Consider the following 24750-nt stretch of genomic DNA (forward strand, 5'->3'; position numbering starts at 1 on the left):
TGCATGTAAAGTACGATGAAATAATTGACTTTAATGTACCAAAAACCCGTGGGGTGAACATGGACTAAAAAGTAAAAAATAATCTTTGCATGTAAAGTATGATGAAATAATTGACTAAACAATTGACTTTAATGTACCAAAAACCCGTTGAGTGCCGTTTACATTTCTGAAAGGACAACAGATGGAAGAAATTCAAGACGAATGATATGAAGCCCCCCCTTCCCCACCCTTTTTTTTACATTAAAGTCAATTGTTTGGACAAATATTTCATCATACTTAACATCCAAAGGTTATTTTTTTACTTTTTAGTTCATGTTGCTACAAAAGCGTGTTTTTTTAGTTTTATAAACAATTATTTTCTTTTCTTTTTTGAGCAATCACGTTGTTCATTGTTCTCATGTGACTATTTTGATGTTCCTATGATTTTATCCCCCCCCCCCCCCCTCGCCTCCTTCTGCAGCACCACCGTCGACCGGCCCTTCCCGATGCTGCTCCTCCAGCGAAAACCGTCTACAGGTCGCGTCAATATCCTACACACATACGCATACATAAGCACACGCATACATTTACACACACACACCTACCTACACACACATACGCATACACACACACATACATACACACCTACTCACGCACACACATACACACACATACACACACATACATACACACCAACCCACACACACTCACACACACCTACACACACATACCCACACACTCATGCCTGCACATAGACACAAACACACACGCCTACATTCACACACACACTCGTGATTGCGAAAAACATAATTTGAATTCCAGATGTCAAAATTCAAATTATTTTTTATTTTTAGTTTTACTTGAACTCGAATAGTTGTCTAATCCAGCTAATCCATTACAGACATAGATGTATGTGTGTGGAAATCACATTTATTGTTAGATACGACATTAAGTGTACACCACTTTGCCCATTCATATACTTTTATTTCTTAATATTTCTTATAAAATTACTTAATACACTGCTTAAAACATTTCGAATCGAAACTTAGCTGTTCTAACAAAACATATTCACTGTTGCCAAACAAAAACATACAAACTCTTAAAGGGTGGGAAAATAAAGCAAAGGTTTGCAACATTCTCCCACCTTTTGATTTTTTTTTTTTTTTTACATACTTGACACATAAAATCAAAACTTATTAAAATATTAAAACTTTCATGTTAACAAATTGAACTTTAATAATAAAATTAATGTCTCTAAGTAGTTTAATCCTAAAATTACACCCCATAAACATGAAAACAAATTAAAATATAAATTGTAACTCAAATGTCAAAAATTTTTGGTTTCTTAACTTTTCTACCATATCTGGTTTGAATCAGTTCTGGGGTAACACCAATTCCTGGATCAATAGTGTCAGTTTTATCATCTATAGTCGGTTTCAAACCTTTTTCCCCTGCAGAGTGCTCGGCTTCTACATGTTTTAATATTTTACTGTTAAATAGTTCACTAGAGCAATCCAGTTCTAAAGGGTACAAACGTTGTACTGGACGAATTAATTCTCCGTGACTAGTTTTCACTTTTACGACTCAAACAAAATTATCTTTACCTGGAAGCACTTCTACTACACGTCCCATTGGCCAATCTAGTCGTCGTTTGTCACAATCAATGAGGACTATGTCTCCAACCTTTATTCCGGTGACGAGGGCTTTGTTTGCCTGCTTGTGAACAAGCATACCAAGATATTCTTCCCGAAATCTCTTCCTTAGGTCTTTTCTCAACCTTTGTTGGTATCTGACCCTCTTAGAAAGATTGACGCTGTCCAAATTATCTAAGTCGGGCACTCCCACCGCTTGAACTTCTTGGATGAACATTGCTGGAGTTAATGGTGTCAAGTCCTCCGGATCTTCAGATAGATAGTTTAGTGGCCGTGAGTTGATAAATGCCTCGGCATCACATAGAATTGTACACAACTCTTCAAAATTTAAGGAAGCTCTTCCCAAAACTCTTCTCAAGATTTTCTTCACCATTTGGACTATACGTTCCCAAAACCCGCCCCACCAAGGGGCTGTAGGAGGGCTGAACTCCCATTGAATTCTCAAAATTGAACTCTCTTGAAGTATTTTACTCCAATCAAGGGAGGCAAATTGATTAACCGCGCCAACAAAATTTGTTCCATTGTCACTATATATTTTTCGAGGTCTGCCTCTTCTTGCTATAAATCTTCTTAATCCAAGCAAAAATCCGTCAGTGGAGAGGCTCTGAATCAATTCTAAATGTGCAGCCCGATACACGGCGCAAGTAAATAATAATATCCATGCTTTATCTCCCTTCTTCAGGTAAAGTGGTCCGGCTAGGTCAACCCCTGTCACCTAAAAAACCAATGCATCTCGTACCCTTTCTCCCGGAAGGGGGGCAGGCATGGTTTCTAATTTCTTTGAAGCATATCTCTTACATCGAATGCATTGTTTCAAGACCCTTTGAACCGTCTTCCGGCCTCTAAGAATCCAAAATTTTTGTCGAAGATCTGCCAGGACAACTTGAGTTCCACTGTGGCAAGAGACCAAATGCCTTTCGTAAATTAACTGTTCCACTAGAGGATGATCAGAGGGTAAAACTATGGGACATTTAAAATCTTCTTCATCTTTCCTTCTGAAAATCTTTGTCTTGACTCTCAAAATTCCTTCATCTTCAAACACACAGATGGACTTTAATTTTTCAATATCCTCAGATGAGAAGGAGTTATGTTGTATGAACTTTACTATTACTTTTTCAGCCTTTTCTAGCTCATGAACTTTAAGCTCTCCATGCTGTCTTTCTTCTCTTTTCTTACGGGAATTTTCTAAGAACCTTAATATCCATCCCATCATTCTTAGATTTTTCTTGTATGTCGAAAAGTAGCTGAAAACTTTTGAAGAAAAGTCCTTGACATTATTTAATGCCGTTGCAACTACCTTGCGTCTCTCACTGTCAGCTTTTTCTGTGTCATCAGTTAAAGTAGAATGATGCCATTCTTCTTTCGGCAACTTCAGCCAATGAGGACCCTCCCACCAACGAGATTCTATCAGTTTGTGAACTGAGCAACCTCTTGAAGGTAAGTCCGAAGGATTCTCTGAACCTGGCACATGTCGCCAGTTTGTTTGGTCAGACAATTTCCTTATCTCCTTAACTCGATTTTTTACAAACACAGTCCATGTATCTTCATGAGTTATCCAATACAACACTGAAGTCAAGTCCGTCCAATAATATTCTTCAATGTCTTGGATACTTAAAGCTCTTTTTACTGTATTAGTGAGACGTACGCCTATTGTGCATGTCATTAATTCCAGCCTAGGGATTGACATCGTTTTCAATGGTGCAATTCTTGATTTAGCAAGCACCAATTGCACTGACACTTGATCTTTACTTTCGCTTCTTAAGAAAATGACTGTTGCGAAAGACAATTTAGATGCATCACAGAATGTATGAAGACTGATTGATACACAGTTGTCGATTGACATATATCTTGGAATTTCAACCACCTTCAAAAGATAAAGATCCTTAAACCACTTCTTAAACTTTTCAGTTACATCTGTTGATAGTTCGTCATCCCATCCGAGTTTTGACTTCCAGCTTTCTTGAAGAAGTAATTTTGGATACAATGTTACAGGACAGCAAAACCCGATCGGATCAAATACTCTTTGTGCAACGGAAAGTAACTTTCTTCGAGTAAATGGCTCTATCATTTCAACTCCTAAATCAACATCACAAGATAAAGTGTCAGTTCCACGATTCCACAGCATTCCTAAGACTTGAGAGATTTTTTATTCAGAAGTTGAGACATTGAAATCAGTAAGCTCCCAGCCTCTCAATTCAAATTTTGCGCTTGCCATTAACTGTGTAGAGACTTCTTTAAAATGCTGAACTTCACTTTCTGTGTCCAACGATGTAACGCAATTGTCAACGTAAAACGATTTCAACAACACTTCAGCAATTTCCTTATGTTCGATGCATGAGTTTTCCAGATGATGCCGAATAACTGATCCAAGAATAAACGGACTGCTCGTAAGACCGAAAACTAATCTGCGGTGCCTCAAAACTTGTATTGTTTTACTTTCACTATCCTTCCCCACCACAGAAATCTAAGATAATCTCTATCTTCTACATTGATTCCTATCTGTAAAAAAGCCTTTCCTTATGTCAGATATAATTCCAATTCTTTTTTCTCTAAATCTTACTAACAATGACGGGATCAATTCCAAGGTGTTAGGACCTTTTTCAAGGTAATCATTGAGAGAAGGAAAGCCTTTTCTTTTGTTGGATGCGTCGAAAACTGGTCTGATCTTGGTTGTTGAATTTTCCCTCTATGTGGCAAGTAGCAACCAGATTTTGGCAACTCTTCAAGTGGTACCTTTTCAATTATATCATCATTTAACCACTCTTTGAGTACCATATTATATGCATCATATTTTCCTTCCAATTTTAACTTTGTTGTTGTTCTTTCTAGTCTCTTTTCAGCTATATCTCTATACTCAGGAAGATTTTTGTCATGTATCCATGGCAATTTCACTTCATATCTTCCCTCGTCATCTTTTCCTAAATTTGCTATAAAATGATCGTTTACTGCCTTATTGATTTCACTTTTAGACTGTTCGAAAGGATCTTTGATGCCAATAGCTTCCATCTCCCACAGGTTTCTGATATCTTGATTGTGAATTAAAAGAGAGGTAACTGCAGCAGCAATAGAATTTCTACCTCCACTTGTTATTGATTTTCCCATTAAAACCCATCCAAGCAACGTTTCCATGGCAAAAATACCTGTACTTAATTTTTGTATTTTTCCAGTATAAATATTTCCGGCAAAGTCTGAGCCTATCAAAAGATCAATCTGCGGATTGACCAAATTAACATCAGTGATATGAATTCCTTTTTCGGCTAGCTCGGTTATCCAAGGTCCTTTCTGTAGACTAGGTATGGATCCACAAATAATAGGCTGATCGAGAACAGGAACTTTGCAGCTATAACCAGTATGCAGATTCTCAACCTTGATATTATAACATTTATGATTCATATCAGATGTTCTCCCACCAAACACAACGTGTGTTAATTCTCTTTGAGATTCAGATTTTATTCCTAACGATTCTATTCTTGACTTCAAAATACAGGAAAATTCGGACCCAGTATCAATTAAAGCTCTTAGATGAAGTTTCTTACCTTCGTGTTGAACGCCAACCACTAATGTTTGAAGTAAAACTCTCCCTGAAGTACATGTTGATGAAAGAGTGCTGCTTTCGGAATTTTCTTGTTTGCGCTCTACCGTAACTTTTGATTTCTGCTTAAATTCTGGACAACAAACAAGGTAATGCTTTCTTTCACAAAACACACATTGAACTTTGTTCTTACAAGTTTTTGCTCGATGGCTTGTTTTCAAACACGCAAAACAACAATTTTTCTCGTTCATGATTTTCAATTTTTCATTATAACTTAAATTTTGTGCTTTGTAGCAATCTTTACTTTGGTGAGATTTTTCACAGAATATACAAAATACATAACCTTACTGCTATTAATTTCTTTCACTCCTGAAAACAAGTTGCTCGCAGTAGGTATAATATCTTCCTTATCTTTCGAAAATTTTCTGTAGGAATCACTTTGCTTCATTCCCGACTTTGCAAGGGTGATCCGTTCTTCCCCCTCTACTTCAGTTCTTAAAAAGTTTAGAATCTGGTTCAGTCTTGCACTGTATGATTTTTCTTCACTTGCAGAATTTCTTAGCCAAACTCTTAAAATGTCTTCTGGAACACACGATTCCACAAGTGGGAATAGCATAGCAACATATTTGTCGGATGTCATCCCAATAGACTCTAATGATCTTAGGTGGGATTCAAGCTTATCATACAATTGAGTAATGTTTAGTTACGATTTAGTAGCATTTTTAACAACTAAAGTCAAGAGTTCGCGAACATAATACTCCACTAACAGTTCCTCGCGGCCAAACCTTGCTTTGAGGCTTTCAATTGCTTTTTCATAATTTTCTGCTGTTGGTGGATAACTATCGATGATCTCCTTCGCTCTTGTACCAGGAGGCATACACTGTATTAAATATTGGAATTTATCTTCCTCTTCCATTTGTTTATGTTCATGAATTCTTTTAAATTGACTCCAAAAGCACAGCCAATCTTTAACTTCACCACCGAATTTCATTAATTCCAGTTTGGGAAGTTTTAGTTATGATTTCTCATTATTAATACTAGCGCTTATCTGGGATTTACTTTCTAAAAAAGAATTTACGTAAACTAACGCTTCATCAAACTTGATTTTATATTCTTCTATAGCTTCAAATTCGACAGTATAACTTTTACCGTCATCGTCTGCGTTTAACGTAAGTTCTAAAATTTCGTTGTCAAGAGTTATTAAATTAGCATTAATGCGTTCCAAAATAGCTAATTTAATCTTAAGATCACTTATTGCAATATTTTCATTCTCAAACAAGATCATTAAATTCTTATATGTCTTAGTAAAAGATGTTCGTAACGTAGATCGCTTCTTGACAAGATTTTCCATTGCAAAACGAAAACTAAAGTTTTTCAATCAGATATTCCTTAAAAAAAGTACTGACCTTCTTTAAAATCACGTCCGGGTCACCACATGTTAGATATGACATTAAGGGTACACCACTTTGCCCATTCATATACTTTTATTTCTTAATATTTCTTATAAAATTACTTAATACACTATTTAAAACATTTCGAATCGAAACTTAGCTGTTCTAACAAAACATATTCACTGTTGCCAAACAAAAACATACAAACTCTTAAAGGGTGGGAAAATAAAGCAAAGGCTTGCAACATTTATATTACTTTTAAAATCTGAGATGCATTTTAATAAAATCATTGTTCAGCAATAACCATGATCAACAATGAATTTTCATTTGAAGGCTCACCCACATTTTGGCAAGAAATTAGTTAAAAACAATTAAAAGTCACGTTAGAACTACCTTGGAACATCGGAACAAATTTAATCTGATGCTGAAAAATCAGGGGCTTCTATCGACATGTAATTCTATTATTCGCAAGCATTTTTCGTCCTCATATGAGTGGATTTATGCAAAAATATTGATTAAAATTGTAATAAATAAATAATTTACAGTTAATTAATAATATCGACTATAGAATATTGCATTGTCATCGGGTCCGAGGTCATATGCCAAATATCAAAAGAATCCGATCACAGAGATTGAGTTGCAAGATTCCGTTACAAGATATATCCATGCAGGTGAAGCTAATAAAAGCGTGTTAAAAAAAAAATAATTAAAAAAAGGGGAGGGGGCAGGAAAGAAAAGGAAGAAATGAAGAAAATTTTAGCAAATCATATTCCCTATGTGCCAAAACACTTATATTTACTTCGATACAAATACTTATTTAATGACGGAGAAAAAAAATTTAAAAAAAAAGTCATTACAAAATAAAATTTGCATCAAAAATTCGTGCCAAACATAAACAAATAAATAAAATCAATAAGAAGTTCATGAAGTGGTATCTACTAGTCTTTGTACCCACTTAATATTTAACTTATATAATATGTGTTTTATTCCGAAGGGATGCGAGTGACGTGCAAGAATGATTGCATGGAATCGTAACAAAAAAAAAATAATAATAATAATTGGCTAAAAAGATAACTGTCCGCAATATGGATCAATTATTTTCCGATCTTTCTTAAAAAGAACGAAGTCAAATTTTACATTCCTACCAGTATTTGGTACTATTGTATTAGCCTAGTATTATATATGCTTTCTACACTGCCTTGCTACGGGTGTCGAAGAAGCATCACTGGCTGCGAGGTTTCGTCCATCTGTTTCGATGGCTATTTGTGGCCGCATAGTACCCAGACGGCAATTAGTACCCGCTTGCGCAAGGGGAATAAACTAACATAAAGGCGTTCTATCAGTGAATATCGAAATTTCTCTAAAAAGATAAACCTATCTGAACTACTCGTAGGAAGTGTCGCTCTTTGATACCTGTTGTTTTCTTCCGTCGTATTTTCCGCTGATCTACTCGTAGCAAGTTTCACGCTTTGAAACCTTTGATTTTCTTCAATCGCATTTTTCGCTGATCTTCTCGTAGCAAGTGTCACTTTTGATACCTTTTGTTTTCTTCAATGGTATTTCTCGCTGATCTACTCGTAACAAGTGTCACTTTTGATACCATTTGTCTTCTTCAATCGTATTTCTCGCTGATCTACTCGTAGCAAATGTCACTTTGATACCATTTGTTTTCTTCAATGGTATTTCTCGCTGATCTACTCGCAACAATTGTCCCTTTTGATACCATTTGTCTTCTTCAATCGTATTTCTCGCTGATCTACTCGTAGCAAATGTCACTTTGATACCATTTGTTTTCTTCATTGGTATTTCTCGCTGATGTAATCGTAGCAAGTGTCACTCTTTGAGATCTTTTGTTTTCTTCAATTGTATTTCTCGCTGATCTACTCGTAGCAAGTGTCACTTCTGATACCTTTTGTTTTCTTCAATCGTATTTCTCACTGATCTACTCGTAGCAAGTGTCACTTTTGATACCTTTTGTTTTCTTCAATGGTATTTCGCTGATCTACTCGCAACAATTGTCACTTTTGATACCATTTGTCTTCTTCAATCGTATTTCTCGCTGATCTGCTCGTAGCAAGTGTCACTTTGATACAATTTGTTTTCTTCAATGGTATTTCTCGCTGATTTACTCGTAGCAAGTGTCACTTTGATACCTTTTGTTTTCTATTCTCGTTGATCGGTTTTTCTCCCAAAGCGTGTGTCTGGCGAATATGTTCTTCAATCGCATTTCTCGCTCAGAGGTCTTTATCACTAAGAGCTTGTACACTGTAAAAAATCTCGGAAAACTCTCTGAATATACAAAAAAGTTTTCCGTAATACACAGATTCGTACGCCCTCCGCAGTTTTCTGCTATAATCAAAAACGTTTCCCGTTTAGCAAGAAAGTAAGAGTCGACGCATGCGCAGCTCTCACGGCAATTTTATAGTCCAGCAGCAAAACTAAACTGAAACTTTCGAAAGCACGCAATGAAAATAAGTGCTGACTCATGTATGCGAAGTAACACTCATCAAGGGGATTAGTAGAAGTTTTGTTCCTCGCATGAATTCACTGAAGATAATTTTAAAGTCTTATATTTTCTTGCATATGTATCGTCATGAGATTGAATTTGAAGCTATGTCACTTATTTTTAAGTACGAAGTGCAAATTCTCGACGCATGCTCGCGGAAGGAATACAAACTGAAATTAAAAACCAAATAACTGCCGAGAGGACGCCATCTAAATTCATTGCGTCGCATAACTTGTGTAGGTAATTCACTTTTTTCTTGGATACTTTTCTTCTTTCTACACCAAATGGGTAATTTTTGTTGGCAGAATTTTATTCTGTCATAAAAATCACCTTTTTGGTGACCAAAGCCTGCAAAAGACCACCACCGACGAATAGGTAAGTCGCTTTGCAACTCTATTACTTTAAAGAGATTTAGTTCATATAAATCTCGTTAAAAAAAAACTATTTTCTTCAGTATTATTTTTTTGTTGTGAACTATTGCAATTTGAAAATATTTTACATTATATAGAACACATATTTAAAGTGCAAGTGTGTCTAGTTTTATTCTGTAAAATTTATGAATTGAAGATTATAAAAAAATTTAAATAAGTGTTATTGTGTACTTTGTTTTTATGTGTCAATCTCAGTTAATATTTGGCTGAACATTTATGTATCAAGCATTATGAATTAAATGTTATAATATGCAAATTGTCAGGTTTGATAGTTCGCCTTTAAGGTTGCATGTTTTCATTCTCTTGTAAACAGTGTAGCTAGATTGTATGAAGGGCATTCCACGGTATTTTGGACATTATGTAGAGTCCGTAACGTGACCTTTTTTTGCCATAACTTTTTAATTTACCGTTAGATTTGCAAATTATTTTAATTTGAGCTGGTGTGTTGGTAGGAAAAGATCAAAATAAAATAATATGCTAATCAAACAGTAAATTAAAAAGTTATGGCAAAAAAGGTCACGTTACGGACTCTATATAAATGTCAAAAATACCTTGGAATGCCCCATGAAGTAAAAAAAAAAAACTATCTCTTGTAATTAGGAACATTGTGCTTCAGTATTATCTAAATGACGATATCTCTTTAAATATTTGCATTAGCGAAACGCTTTAAATTAGTTAAATGTGTATTAATTTATTTAACGAATAGATACATATATGTATTTAAAAGTGTCTTCATTTTTTTCGTTTTACGAGCCTCAATTTTACCAAAAGCAAAAAAAAAAAAAAAAAAAGACTTAGTAAAATAATTTTGTATTTTTACACCATATTAAAGTATTTGACTTATAATTTATATGATACTTTGATTTATAATGTATATGATACTTTGATTTATAATGTATATGATGTTGCTTTTTCAAGGGGGGGTGGGCGCTTCATAGCATTTTATGGGTGCACCATCACTCTTATGGTGGGGGGGGGGTATTCTTGTATATATGAAATGGAATAATCATGTAATAGAGTTCAATGTTTTAATAAATAAAATATATAATGCATTTTGCGCACACTGTAAAAATAAAATCAGTAATCTATTTTGAATAAGTATTTATATTTGTGATGAGATGGAAAAGGGCAAGAACAGAAGAATCAACCCGAATGGTTCCAGCAGGGGGACTTGGTGTCATATTTAAATTCATCAATTTCTCTGTTGGTACTTTTCGGTACACTTTGTTCGTCAGAGAAATTGACTTGAGGTGAACGAATTTAGGAACGCGAAGGGTAGGTAAGTCCTGTCAAATTTTATCCGAAGATAAAAGCTATCAAGTTTGATACAAGATATGTTTTTAAGTTCTGCATTAAAAATACAATATGTTGATAGTTTTGTCTTGAAAATATTGAGAGAAAAACTGAAGTTTAAGATTGTTTAACAAACAATCCCCACTTTTCAGAAGGTACCCCCCACTCCAATTCCCCGACGATTTTGTGATTAGGAATGAAACTACTAGATTATTTCATAATTTTTCAAAAATTTATAACTGTGCATATGTTATGCTGTTAACCATGCTATTTGTCATTAGAAATTCCAAAAAAAAAAAAAAAAAAAAAATCCACGAATGATTCTAAAATTGCTTGTATTATTGCTCTTAGATATGAAAGAATTGAAACTGATATGGTATGCAATACTATAATAAAGAATTATATTTTAGAAAAAATAACGGAAAAAGGATTCCGAAATTCTCGGAAACGTTTTTGAAAATTATTTGGAGAATTCCGAAATACTCGGAAACGTTTTCGAAACTTTCATGAACCACAGCTGCACAGAATACTCAGAAACATTTCTGGAAATTACGGAAAGAGGATTCCGAAATACTCAGAAACGTTTCTGAAAATTACAGAAAGAGGATTCCGAAATACTCAGACACGTTCTGGACATTACAGAAAGAGGATTCCGAAATACTCAGACACGTTTCTGGACATTGCAGAAAGAGGATTCCGAAATACTCAGAAACGTTTTTGAAACTTTCATGAACCACAGCTGCACGATATACTCAGAAACGTTTCCGGATTTTTTTTACAGTGTAATAGAAGATAATAGTTTGTGGCGGGAGGAGACAATTTATTTTTCACTGCTACGTTGAGCATTATTATATGTGAAATACACCGCCAGTTCAGTCATTTCCAGCCGAGGAATGCAGTTTCGTGCTTATTAGCACTCATCAGCCCGGCATAGGAAAGTGACTGAGCTGGAGATGGAAAACCTCTTAAGGAAGCCAAGAGAGTGGAACAAACTAGCAGCCAATATAGAATTAGCAGCCCAGACGAGTGACCGAAGCAATGGTTCGGTTCAACTCGAAGATTGAACGCAAGGCAAGGTAGTATTCAGTAAATTACCGCCCATTAGCCAGGGCTAAAGCAGAAATACGTGAAATACACCGCCAGCTCAGTCATTTCCAGCCGAGAACTGCAGTTTCGTGCTTATTAGCACTCATCAACCCGGCATAGGAAAGTGACTGAGCTGGAGATGGAAAACCTCTTAAGGAAGCCAAGAGTGCGGAACAAATTCACTGAATAGTGCGGTGATCCAAAGTCAGGCATAGGAAAGTGACTGAGCTGGAGATGGAAAACCTCTTAATTAAGCCAAGAGTGCGGAACAAATTTACTGAATAGTGCGGTGTAATTTACTGAATATTATTATATGCTGTTGAAGAGTGGAGATATGCCTCGCGTTGTCACACAACGGCCTTACTAACTTCTCAAAAAATTTAAGAATTATTATAGGCTTGACAAATAAATTCGCAACAGTACACCGCATAGAAACCTTGGTTTTGAATCCGTTTCAAGTTATCCTCATATATAATAGTGGATGATCGACTAACGCTCCTGACGTCATAAACAATAAAACTCGCTTCACGGCATGATAATTTGATTGCATTTTTTGGTAATGCTTGATATGCAGTGAAAGGCTTTATTTTGACAAGGCTGAACTGGATCCGTGGTAACTTAACCGTTTTAATGGTAAAACTGTAATTTAAGGAGAATGGAAAAACGAAAAAGTGGTCAACGGTGAACGCCATCTACTGGAGTTTAGGGTTAATCCACTGGAGTTAGTGTTGAAATGTCAACTGTTAAAATACACTAAACAGGCAATAATTTCGTTCAAATGTAGAAGCAATTTTCGCCCGTCGTACCACGACGGGCGATTTTCTAGTATTAACATAATATCTACACATCTCCGTAGCAAAATTCATCCTCAAACACAGACCCAATATTTCTGATCATGTTCATAGAAGTGCCGCACAGAAGAATGAAACTAACCCAAATTATACATACACTTTATTTTTAGAAATGACAGTAGATTAGGTCGCCGTTTCAGATTTTTCTAGGGGAGAAAGGATATGAACATTCAAAGCATTTTTTTTTGGAAAATCAGCAAAAGCCATGCTCGCATATATTTGAATACATGAATATCCCAAAGCCTCGGCACTCGAAAATGGCGAAGGCACTAGTTCAAAATCAGTTCCAGTTCCAGTGGTTAGTTGTTAATGGTCAGGGTGGTTCTGACGATGACGCAAAAAGCAGGATAAAGAAAGCATAGAACTCTTTTGGAATACTAAGTAAAATTTGGAAATAATCGTGATTAAACTTGAAGATAAATATCCAAACTTTCAATTCAATCAGGGGTGCCGCCTAGCGACCTCCTCCCCCCGCCCATAAATCTCTCAAAACCCCCCCCCCCCCTAACACAAGAGCCCCCCCCCCATGAGAAAAATACCCGTAAAAGCACCCCTTCCCAAAAAATTTCATTGGCGCAGCCTGCGCTATCAATCCCTACCCCCTAGGTGGTCACCCTTTATTCAATAATAAAATCTGTGCATTTTATTGCAGCGAAACTTGTAAATTAACAACAAGAAGTAAAATTTAATAGTTTTGAACAAAATTGCTTTGAAAAATTAAAAAAATTGTTTCACTTAATAAAATAAGTAATTCAGAACAATACCATTTTAGAAACAACAAACCAATATTAGCTGAAATAGAACAAAGACGGAATTGGATTGGACTGCGTTGAGAAGACACCCAAATAAAGCGGAAGAATTGCTTTAACCTGATCACCTGATGTCAAGACGGCAAGAGAAAGCGAGGTAGATCAAAAACAACATGGAGAAGCATGGCATTAAACGAGCGAAACAAATTTGGTTGACCCAGCTGGAATTAGACAAGAGTAGCTGCACTGAAACGGACAGAGTGGAGGACAACAATTGCGGCTTCACGCACCTCTGAGGTGTAAAGAGATTCCAGTCCAGTCAAGTTTTTGAATCAATGTCCGATTTTAACGTTTTTTGTGGGAGGCGGGAAAGCGTTATACTGGGGTCGACCAAATTTTTATTGAGTATTATAAAATGATTTGGTTGATTCACTCAGTAAACTATATTTTACCACTCATTTAGCAAACAAAAATTAATTTCATACACTCATGACAGAATAGATTACTTAAAAATTAGCTAAAAATTTCGATAAATTTTTTACATGCTTCATTTTTATTTTCCCAATCTCAGATAAAGTATTCTCGATAGCCTCTAGTCTCAGATAAAGTCCTCTCGATAGCCTCTAGTCTCAGATAAAGTCCTCTCGATAGCCTCTAGTCTCAGATAAAGTCCTCTCGCTAGCCTCCAGTCTCAGATAAAGTCCTCTCGAAGTAAATGTGTCTGCCGACCGAAAAAGAAATGCAGGAAATGAGAAACAAAGAAAAAGAAAGGAACTTCGATACAAATACTTGTTTAGAAACATGAAAAAAAGGTAATTTAAAAAAAAGTCATTCGAAAATAAAATTTGCATGAAAAATGCGTTCAAAACGGAACACATAAGTATATAAATAAATAAAATAAATAAGAAGAGTACATAAAGCGTATCTGCGAGTATTTTGTGCCCACTTACTATATAGCCCAAAAATACATTTTTATTCTGAAGAGATGCAAGTTTCACATTACTACCAGTATTTTTTACTTTTGTATTCGCTTCGTGTTATATATGCACACTGCGTATTATCGCGCAGGGTGTCGGAGAAGACCAACAGTGCTACGAGGTTTCGTCCACTTCTTTTGGTGGCAATTAGTGGCCGCGAAGTACACAGACGGCAAAATGCAGTGTCGATTTTCGCATGGGAAAAACTAACATCAAGGCGTTCTGTCAATGAATACCGAAATTAATCGAAAAAATTAATAATTAAATCTACTCGTAGCAAGTGTCACTCCTTGATACCTTTTGTTTTCTGCAATCGTTTTTCTCGCTGACCTACTCATAGCAAGTGTCACTCTGATACCTTTTGTTTTCTTCAATCGTATTTCTTGCTGATGTATTCGAAGAAAGTGTCATGTTTTGATACCTTTTGTTTTCTTCAATCGCAATTTTCGCTGATTGGTTTTGCTCCCAAAGCGTGTGTCTAGAGAAAATATCCTTCAACCGCATTTCTCGCCGAGAGGTCTTTATCTCTAGGAGCTTGTAATAGAAGATAATAGTTTGTGGCGATAGTGTTACTCGAGAGAAGCTGTCTCGGTCCTCGTTGTTGAACATTATTATATGCTGTTGAAGAGTGCAGTTCTGAATTCGGCTTCCGAGTCTTCACTTTCATTGTGTGATGACTCTACAAATACTGATATTTCTGAATCTGCTGAGAGGTGAAAAGATTTGCATCAAGATCTGAATTCTTCAAAGTAGAAATCGATATTCAGTACTTGACGTGCAATGTGAATGAAATCACATATTTCCTAAAACAATAAGCTATAAAGTTTTCATTTATTAGTTTGCTAAACGAAAAGGAGTAATGAAAAAATGTGAAAAATCACGTTTCCGGTTCCAAAAGAAACATAATGAGTAATTTGTCACAGAAAAAAGGTGAAAGTCTAGTTGGCATTATTTTGTGTAAAACGTGAAAAGCGGAAGTGCGACGGATAGAGAAACCCAATATGCGAGAAGAAATACCTCTAACAGCATCGCAGAAATTCGGGTCCAGCGCAAAAATACTTTAAACGCGGAAAAAACGTTAAATTCGGGGAAAAAACAGCACTCTCGAGTCAATTTTAAAGTACCGAAATGCTGAAATGCTACGTGAATATTCGAGAAAGCATTTAAAACTTTAAGAAAAATGACAGTACTCGAACTGGCAAAATGAATACCTGACGCCGATTTACTAAAAGAGAAATTGTAACATTCACTTGAAATTGCAAATAGAAAGATTAAAGCGTAATTTTTCAGATTTTCAATAACAACCGCTTTATTTTGAAACAAGAAGTATTATATTTGTTAAAAAGCTCGTTCGTCGATTATGCTCTGGTTTCCCTTCAAACCTCGTGCTAATCTTTCGCCTTTTACTAAAGATTACCGTGGAGGGGAACAGCTTAAATGAGCTTAAACTAATTTTTGGACCCTCCGTGAGGAGGGATATGAATAAAAAGATAAGTCGATCTTGCACGTCCTAACAACACAACTATTGTCGACTCCCGCTACAACTCGATTCAACTCAGGCGAAACGGTTTTAGTGCGAGTTTTTTAAGAAAAAAGTATTTTAAGAGCTGACGCAAATTCCCCGCTGCAACTCGAAAATTTTCGTTAAGGAATCGCTGGGCGTCTTCGATTCTGGAAGCTAGCTATTGGTTTCGTGAATTCACTGCATCACTGAAGAGCAGAAGTTCCCACACCGTACTAGTCGAATCATCGCTATGTTAGTCTATACAAATAAACATTCTGTATTTTTCACTCAATGTGCAAATTAATTTAACATAGTAGTATTTAAACGTGTTGTTTCAGCTTAAGCTAGGGAAGAGAAATTTTCTTATAACTAAAGAAAAAGTGAAGATCCTCGATATGCATGGGAACATTGGTATCGATTAGTCGAGTTTCACAGCAGCCGCCACAGCATCCTTAGCTTTTTAGTTCTAGTAATTATTATATTTACCTACTGTAGAGTAAGTGTAATAAAGCTGCATTTTATTACTCCCATTGATCATCGACTTTTGTATCATAACAGTATTTTATATTGAATAACGTAGGTTTTCTTAAAATGCAGTATAAATTCAGTTCTTTATGTGGGAAACGTTGACATATACTTAAAGAATGGATCAAAGCAGTTTGAAGGCTGTTTACAAGTGTCTAGAACAATTGTTTTTGTTTATCAAAAAGTTGAGTATACACAGAGCTGGCAACTGCTACGAAAAAATCGTAGTTTCTACGAACTGAACTACGACGCTACGAAAACACGTCCAAAAATTACGATTTTCTTCTTTTTTTATAACCCTAAAAAATTTCCATCAATAGAGATATTGTCCACATTAGTAATCATTTAGTTAATAATACTTTTGCGCTAACCAATGTTCCAAACTTTTGATTAAAAATAAACAAAAAGAATTTATCATACGAAATGATAAAATAATTTAAAAATAAATATTTTGTCAAAATTGCCTGGAACTTGTCCTAATGCAAATTTGTCTTGAAATCCCGAAAGTATCCATTCCATTGATTATACCCCCCTCCCCCTTTTTAACAGAAAGTAAGATCATTCTGTAATCCAGTATATCCTCACATTTTTTTGCCGATTTTCTTTATTTGCCACTCCATCAAGGAAAAAAAAAAAAAGCACACGCACGCACGCTCACACATTAAACATTTTCAGTTCTGCTTGTCAGAACGTTTTTTGAATTTTAGTTCCCTCCCTCCATAAACCGGTTTTCTTTTCTAAAAAAAAAAAAAGTAAAGTAAACAATATCACACATTAAAAAAATTTAAAAAGCATGCAAAAAAACAGTTAGCCAGTTCCAGGGATTCATTTCTTCCACTTTGTCATGGCCCATTTTGATGCTATACGCCTTTTCTTTTTGTTCATATGTGTTACAAAAGGAACCTATTTGGAACGAACAAATTCGAACGTACCTGACGCCATGTGGAAAACACAGTGTTTAAAAATTGTCGAAAATAATCTAATACTAAAAACAACTTTCAAAATATCTCGATAATTAACCCCCTCCCCTCCACATAAATTTATCAGTTCGGTTTTGAAAATAGGGGGGGGGGGGGGGACACGTTCTAGATTTTACTAACGTAACTTATTTATTACAACTGTTACACTTGTTATGAAACGCGTCATTTTAAATCCCCCCCCCGCGCAAATCTCTGCTATGAATTTAGATTTTCAAAAAATAGCAGTTCTGTCTTTAAATGACGATTGACGAGATATTGATTAAGCAAAAAAAAAAAAAAAAAAAACACTTTAGAAAATAGAATTACTGGTCAACATTTGATATTGCCATGCAATATTCTGAAAATAGCTAAATTGCGAACTTACCTAATTTTTGGCATCTGTAAAAAAACTCCGTTTCGAACTGTCGAGTAAAAATTCAATAATACCAACTTAGGAGTAAAATTTGTCAAATTTGATCAGCTCGAATTGATATCTAACTGTTGAAACTCTTACAATAACACAGATCTGATTTCAAAAAAATCAATTCTTATCGTTAACGTATTTCCAGAAACCAACAGTGGGTCCAGAATATGCCTTCATTTTGGTCATTAGAACAGTTTTTTGATGTATGCATAAACTACTGTATTAGGATTGAAAATATACTTTAAAACAAGGGGGAGGCGGGGATGTTTAATTTTGCGTTGTGTTCCATTTTCTTGTACTGCAGTTGTATCACAACCTCTTTGCAAACAATTTCAATAACCATTTTAATAGAATAATAGGTAACAGAAAATTGTCTTTTGAATAAAAAAAAAAAAGGTTGCTTTTAAATGAAACTCAAGTGCATTAAATAACACCTTTTAATACAATAACTTTTCGTATTCAAAGTCAATATTCCCTCTTCCCCAGGGAAACTGAAATGACGGACCTAATCATATTCAAAAACTTTTCCGAGGAACTGTGCTATATAAAAAAAAAAAGAAAGAAAAAAAAACAGTGAAAACTTGGTTTGTCATAATATGATAAAGAAGAGGAATCATTACTTTTTTAAAAAAATAATTATCAAGGGTTGTAGGCATACATTCGCAGTAAATTATTAAAACATTCGTACAATCAAATACACCTCAGACGCTAAATAATTAGTAATGCAATAGAGTTTATAATTAGCCTGCTTTAGTTACAGCCTTACCATTGAGCTTGATGTGTAAATCATTTTATTGTACAACCCTTCACGGGTTCCAAAAATTGCACCCAAACCTAACTAGTTAAGTCAAGCGGTGCGGATCTTTATGTGTCAATGGGTGTCAGCACGCTGTTCTCACATGACGTTCATCGAACAACATCAGCCCCAGACAAGGACGGGTACAGTATGAAATTTCAATTCCGGGGCCATGCACTGTGTCCTCGTAAAAAAACTGGGAGATACGTAAATTTTAATTTTGACTTAAAGAGGTTTAAAATAATCTTTTATGAACATAAAAAAACAAACATTCAGATAATATTCCCTCGTGTTTTCAAAAACATCTTAAATTTAGGAGCTTAAAATCAGCAAAAACATTCATTTATTCATATTGGACATAGCGAGAAAATAGGCGTGGCTAGTCGTGTTTAGAGCAGTTCATCAATTTTAGCTTTAGCTTTGAAATCTTGCAAAATTGTAAAAGAAACTTAAATTTCAAATAAATACTAAAGTAATTTCCAACTTCACGCTTTATACTAGCTACTTTTTAAAGAATTAACTATTTACTATTTTAATCAGCACCTAGCTGAATTGCTATATGGGAAATATTTGCTTTTCTTATCAAGAGATGGCAGCAGAATGCTGATGCATCCTTTAATGATCTCTTCTAAGCAGAATTATTCCTTCACTGAATTGAGCGAACGCCTTCATAGAATCTTGCGGTCGGTAACAGCAGAGAGTTTCTTTCCTCTACTGAGCCGGCGGAACGTAACATAATGGAGTGTAGGATGCATGACTTTCCTTGATTCGTATTGGCTCAGCTCAGTTGATGATTATTTTATGATTGAAGGGCGGTGTTTTGAGCGCTGTAAAAGCTCCTATTCTCGCGAGCGGTAATTTCACGAAGAAGAAGAAGATATCGGTGTCTTCGCCAGCTGAAAATTTCGCTAATTTTACATGAATAGGAGTAGATATATGTAATAAAGTTGAAACATTTTGGGAGTCTAATTTTTTACGATAACGACAGGCCAGTAAAAATTAAAGTCTCACGAAAACAAAGTTTAGCAGGTCTTCCTTTCCATGAATTGTTTTGATTCATAAACAGCTTAATCACTTCGATTAAAAAAGTTTAAAAAAAATAATTAATTATTATTTAATAGCATATTTCGTCCAGAAATTACAAATTGTATTTATTTACAAATATGGAATTGATAAATGCATAAAAGATAATTAGTTCCGCATCAAACTCTCCCGCTGTTTGCACTCTTGTATGATTTCGTATTTTAGGGAAGATCGTTTTAGACAAAAAAAAAAAAAAAAAAACCCTTGGTTGGAATTTATTTTATTTTTTACATATAAAATGGAAATAAAAGCTAACATCTGCAACTGCTTTGAAGTTGGATAAAATTATTTCGTACATATCCGATTCCCGATGAGTTTATGCAATCCCAGTAGCGTGACAGGGTTTACTGCAATCCAAATAAAACGCAATAAAAGTAAAATATCGATCAGCAGTTGCGCCAAGAAAGCGGTAGGTGACAAAATCATACAACCCGACGACTCTGAGTTCCCTCCCGACATGCTGTGATCAAATATGCTGCATGGTGTGGGATCTGACATTACACTAGAGAGAGATTTATTGCAGACCCTCCATTGGTTAAGCCTTTATGGAGCGCATGCGCAAATAGAGGATTTGAACCTTTTGTATGAATACGAAAATCATTGCTCTGCCTGAGTTTTATGTAAGAAACAGCTTATATTGCTTAATTCGCTCATGGTACCTGTTGATGTATCTTTTTCTGAGTAACAGGAATAATTTGTTTAGTTGGTTACATCATCCTTATATCATCCGAAATCTTTGTGGCACAGTCCTCCAACACGATAAATGAATCTGATTAGTTTCGCCATCTAGTGCCAGAAATGCAGACGAAAAAATAATAATGTTAATAAATCATGTTTTGATTATTGCTTCCCCGCTAAATTTCCCTTTCCCGTAACGTAAAAAAAGAAGGCAAAAAAAAAAAAAAAAGATAAAATATGACGATTAAATAATTGATTGAAACCTTCAAATGGGCTCAAGATCCGTTAAAAAATTGATCCGTATAAAAAAAAGCGACTTCTTATATGTGTTTCGGGGTAAACTCCGAAACTACCGAAGCAGCTCTCTGTGACAGGGGCGGATCCAGAAATTTTTGTAAGGGGGGTCAGGTTTTAATGGTTAGCGTTACACTTCCTACTAAAAATGGTATCAGTTAAGCAGGGGTGCCCCCCCCCCCCCAAATGAGATCGAACCCTGTCAATCTTTTCCCGCTATATTTTTTAATGCCGCAGCTTGCGCCATAGCTTATATTCCCTTAAATTTTCATCAAAACTCATATTTCTTTAGATAGACAGGATAGTCACGTTACCCTCAGCTCTGAATGCATGAGATTAAAGCTATTAAATAGTTGAAAACATCTCAGACAACTCACACACGACATGAGGTTTGAGTTGGAAGAGTGCTTTGAAAAAACTTTAAGTTCATTAGAAATGATTTTCCTATTGAAAATTAGCAAAAAATTGAAAATAGCAATGGCCCAGTAAACGAACCCAGTCAATTCTTTGAATTATTACGCGCTAAGAAGAAATACCGAACAGAACCAAAAAAAAAAAAAAAAAGAAAAGAAAAGAAAGAAAGAAAGAAAATTAACTTGAATTCTGAAATTTTGAATTCAAATTGTTTTTCGCAATCACGAGTTGCGACAGGACACTACTCATTGGGGGCAATTGTTTCTAGAAACGGCTCCTGTCCCCCCAAACCTGCCCCTCCTCCTGGGCGGCTACGTATGTATAGTTGTGTGTGTGTTTATGCGCGCGTGCGTGCATGTGTAGGCTTGTGTGTGTGCGTAGAACTGTGTGTATGTACTTAATCATGTGTTTATGCACATAGGCGTTTGTGTATGTGTGTAAAGGCTTGTGTATGAGCGTATGTGTGTGTATGAGCGTGTGTGTGTGTATGAGCGTGCGTGTGTGTAGGACATGGACGCTACCGACCAGGAGAAACAGATTCCAGGAGGCAGTGCTCGGAGCCGCGTCTGTCAAGTGAGAACAGTAAGCAATCGTGATTGCTCAAAAAAAAAAAAAAAAAAAAAAGAAAAGAAAAGAAAGAAAGAAAGAAAATTAACTTGAATTCTGAAATTTTGAATTCAAATTGTTTTTCGCAATCACGAGTTGCGACAGGACACTACTCATTGGGGGCAATTGTTTCTAGAAACGGCTCCTGTCCCCCCAAACCTGCCCCTCCTCCTGGGCGGCTACGTATGTATAGTTGTGTGTGTGTTTATGCGCGCGTGCGTGCATGTGTAGGCTTGTGTGTGTGCGTAGAACTGTGTGTATGTACTTAATCATGTGTTTATGCACATAGGCGTTTGTGTATGTGTGTAAAGGCTTGTGTATGAGCGTATGTGTGTGTATGAGCGTGTGTGTGTGTATGAGCGTGCGTGTGTGTAGGACATGGACGCTACCGACCAGGAGAAACAGATTCCAGGAGGCAGTGCTCGGAGCCGCGTCTGTCAAGTGAGAACAGTAAGCAATCGTGATTGCTCAAAAAAAAAAAAAAAAAAAGACAGACTGTTGAAGATGGAATTGTGTAAGTACTATTTGTAAGTAGTGCTATTAACTAATAATGTTATTATTTTGATTTTAATGTTTTATAGGCATGCTTCTTCGACGACTCCACTTTTAGCATTTTGGTCGAAAAAAGCTTCTTTTTGCATCCCAGGCGACGATCCGAAAAAGCACATATCCCTGATTCTACGGCCGGTACACAGAGCAATAATGCGTTTTCTGTTACATTTGTCTATGCGATCTGCTTTTAGTCACTTGTTTTGATCAATTTTAAACTTTTGATGTGTGCAACTACTGACTTAGAAACACCTGTTAAATTTGCACTAGCTTTCGAGAAATGTAAGGAGGGGAGTAGTAATGTTTTTATTTCCCTACATTTTCTAGGGGACGCGTCTGAAGCCTTGCCCATTTCTAAAAAAATAGTTTTGACAATATCAAACAATAATAGAAATCAAATATTGAAATTTAATCGCAAAAATTTAGCAACATTGCTTTATTAATAAGTGCTACTTACGTATTAACTATAGCAGACACCAAACCTTTCGAAGAAGAATTTCTAGAATACTTTGTATAACCTCACGGTTACAGCAGTTTTTCCTCACTAGAGACTAAAACTGGAATAACCTCAAATATTTGTAAACTGACGTAGACTAGTATTGTTGCCACTTCTAAAAACCAATAATAATGATAACAGCTGCTATGTAGAGCAAAAAAAAAAAAAAAAAAGCTTATGCAGTATGTGTCTTAATTTTTTATGATTTGCATATCTTTTCTGGTAAGATTAGGTGTTCGGTGTTCGCTAAAAAAATATTTTTTAGGAATTTTTCAGCAAAAAAAAAAAAAAAAAAAATGAATTTATTTAAACGCAAAATTATGAAAAAAAATAAAAAAACCTTTTAAAATTTTTTCGTATTGTTCCATCGCTTAAAAAAAAACTCGAAAAAAATCCTGAATGTAGAGGCGTATAAAAGACATTTTATGACTAAATTTGGTAAGTGACACTTTTCAGAAAAGCATTGAAAAAAAAAAAAAAAAAAAGGCACCAAAAATCGGTTTAGTTTAAAAACTATGACTATAATATTTTTTTATGTATTTTATTCCTAAGAAAAAGGGAAAAAAAATACCATTCATTAATTTTGAATTTTACTATGAAAAAAAAATTTAAAACGAAAAAAGTTTTTTTTTTTTTGAAAAACTCTAAGGTTGCTTGAGATAAAAAGCTGAAAATTTGGCTAAATGTTTTTTATTCGACACCAAAATGATCCCCCAAGTGCCATTCGAAAAATTCGCAAGGGCAAATTTAACACAGAAACTCGGCTATTGCCTTCTTTCTCCATTTCCATTCCATTCCACTCCATTTGTAGAAGCAAGAAACCCAACGAGTAGGGTCTTACTGCAATTCGTGATCGCGAAAAACATAATTCGAGTTCAAGCATTAAATTTCAAATGAATGCCAGGGGCTGAATGCAGCAAGTTTTTCAATATCAATTATATCTTGTATTTAAAGGTTTAATGATTACCTTTTAAATACACATATATCAAGGCACAGTTAAAAAGGAAAAGTAACATTATATTACATTAACATAGTAATCTGTAGTAAGAATAGAATAATGTAGTAAAATTAAATAAAATATTTAACAGTTTCTGTAGCTAATAAGCTATGATAATTACTTCAGTCTGCAATCATAACAGAAAATTATCTTTGACTATAAATAATACGATACTTCGCAGACGATCCATAAAAGAAGTTGGTGCAAATGATAGCATCAAACTTCTGATTACTCGCGGGTGGATATTATTATTGTGGATTTGTTTGTTGATTATTTATTTATGTATTTATTTATTTTTGTGTTTATAAATTACTGAATTTAGAAAATGCTCATTTTAACTTAACATGCGTAAGATCTACTTTTAGGCATTCCATTTTCTTTCTTCCCCTTTTTCCCCAAAGACACCAAACTCTCTTCGGTCACCGAAACGTGACTACTTGAATCCCGATTTTTACATCTAAACTCTACATGCTTGTAAAAGAGTGACCGAGCCAGTTTTGCTATAAAAAATTCTCCTGCTTTAAACGTTTCTGGCGTAACCTAAGTTGATTTGATTTGGTTGATCTGTTTGCAGGATTTTCTGTGTCCGTTTGCAGTTATGACCGATTTTTTTTGCATTTGCCTACATTTTCTACATAGTACAGTTGTCACTTTTAGTGCTCCTAGTTTAATCGTTTGCCTCTAGCATCGTTACTCGAGAGTTTGAATGTATGTCAGTGCCCTTGATTTTCTTTTACACTTGTATGTTCTAGTATTGTTTTTTCTACCAAGTGTGCAACATCCACAAATATCCTCGCATTCCGCTTTTACGCAGTAACCATGGCACTCTATTCCGTGGGCAACCAAGAGTTTATTGTACAGTCATAGAAAAAAAAAACGAAACACTTTTAATTATTCGGCCATTTTTCGTGCTAGAAAGGAAAAAAAGATGTCATCCGACTTAGTTTAAAGTCTTCTTTAAAACTACGTAGGTAAAAT

At 35.3% G+C, this 24750-nt stretch overlaps 1 protein-coding gene and 2 non-coding genes across 3 annotated transcripts in view; 1 reads left to right on the forward strand and 2 right to left on the reverse strand.

The window, feature by feature from the left end:
• LOC129228695 (uncharacterized) overlaps window positions 1–3756 on the reverse strand; it is a 70914-nt gene extending 67158 nt beyond the window's left edge. The window contains exons 1-2 of the mRNA XM_054863379.1: window positions 2430–3756; window positions 1584–1832 (exon numbers count right to left, since the gene is read on the reverse strand). Coding sequence (XP_054719354.1) covers window positions 1584–1832; window positions 2430–3756 — 1576 coding nt within the window. The remainder of the gene's footprint in view (window positions 1–1583; window positions 1833–2429) is intronic.
• A 12051-nt stretch (window positions 3757–15807) lies between these two features.
• LOC129228824 (U5 spliceosomal RNA) lies at window positions 15808–15924 on the forward strand. Its single transcript, XR_008581007.1, has one exon. It is a non-coding gene; the product is annotated as a U5 spliceosomal RNA (small nuclear RNA).
• Window positions 15925–18670: 2746 nt separating this feature from the next.
• On the reverse strand, window positions 18671–18799 carry LOC129228851 (U4atac minor spliceosomal RNA). The gene has a single exon (XR_008581029.1). It is a non-coding gene; the product is annotated as a U4atac minor spliceosomal RNA (small nuclear RNA).
• Window positions 18800–24750: the final 5951 nt, after the last annotated feature.

This window comes from Uloborus diversus, chromosome 8 (assembly GCF_026930045.1).
Source record: "Uloborus diversus isolate 005 chromosome 8, Udiv.v.3.1, whole genome shotgun sequence".
NCBI classification, from domain to species: domain Eukaryota; kingdom Metazoa; phylum Arthropoda; class Arachnida; order Araneae; family Uloboridae; genus Uloborus; species Uloborus diversus.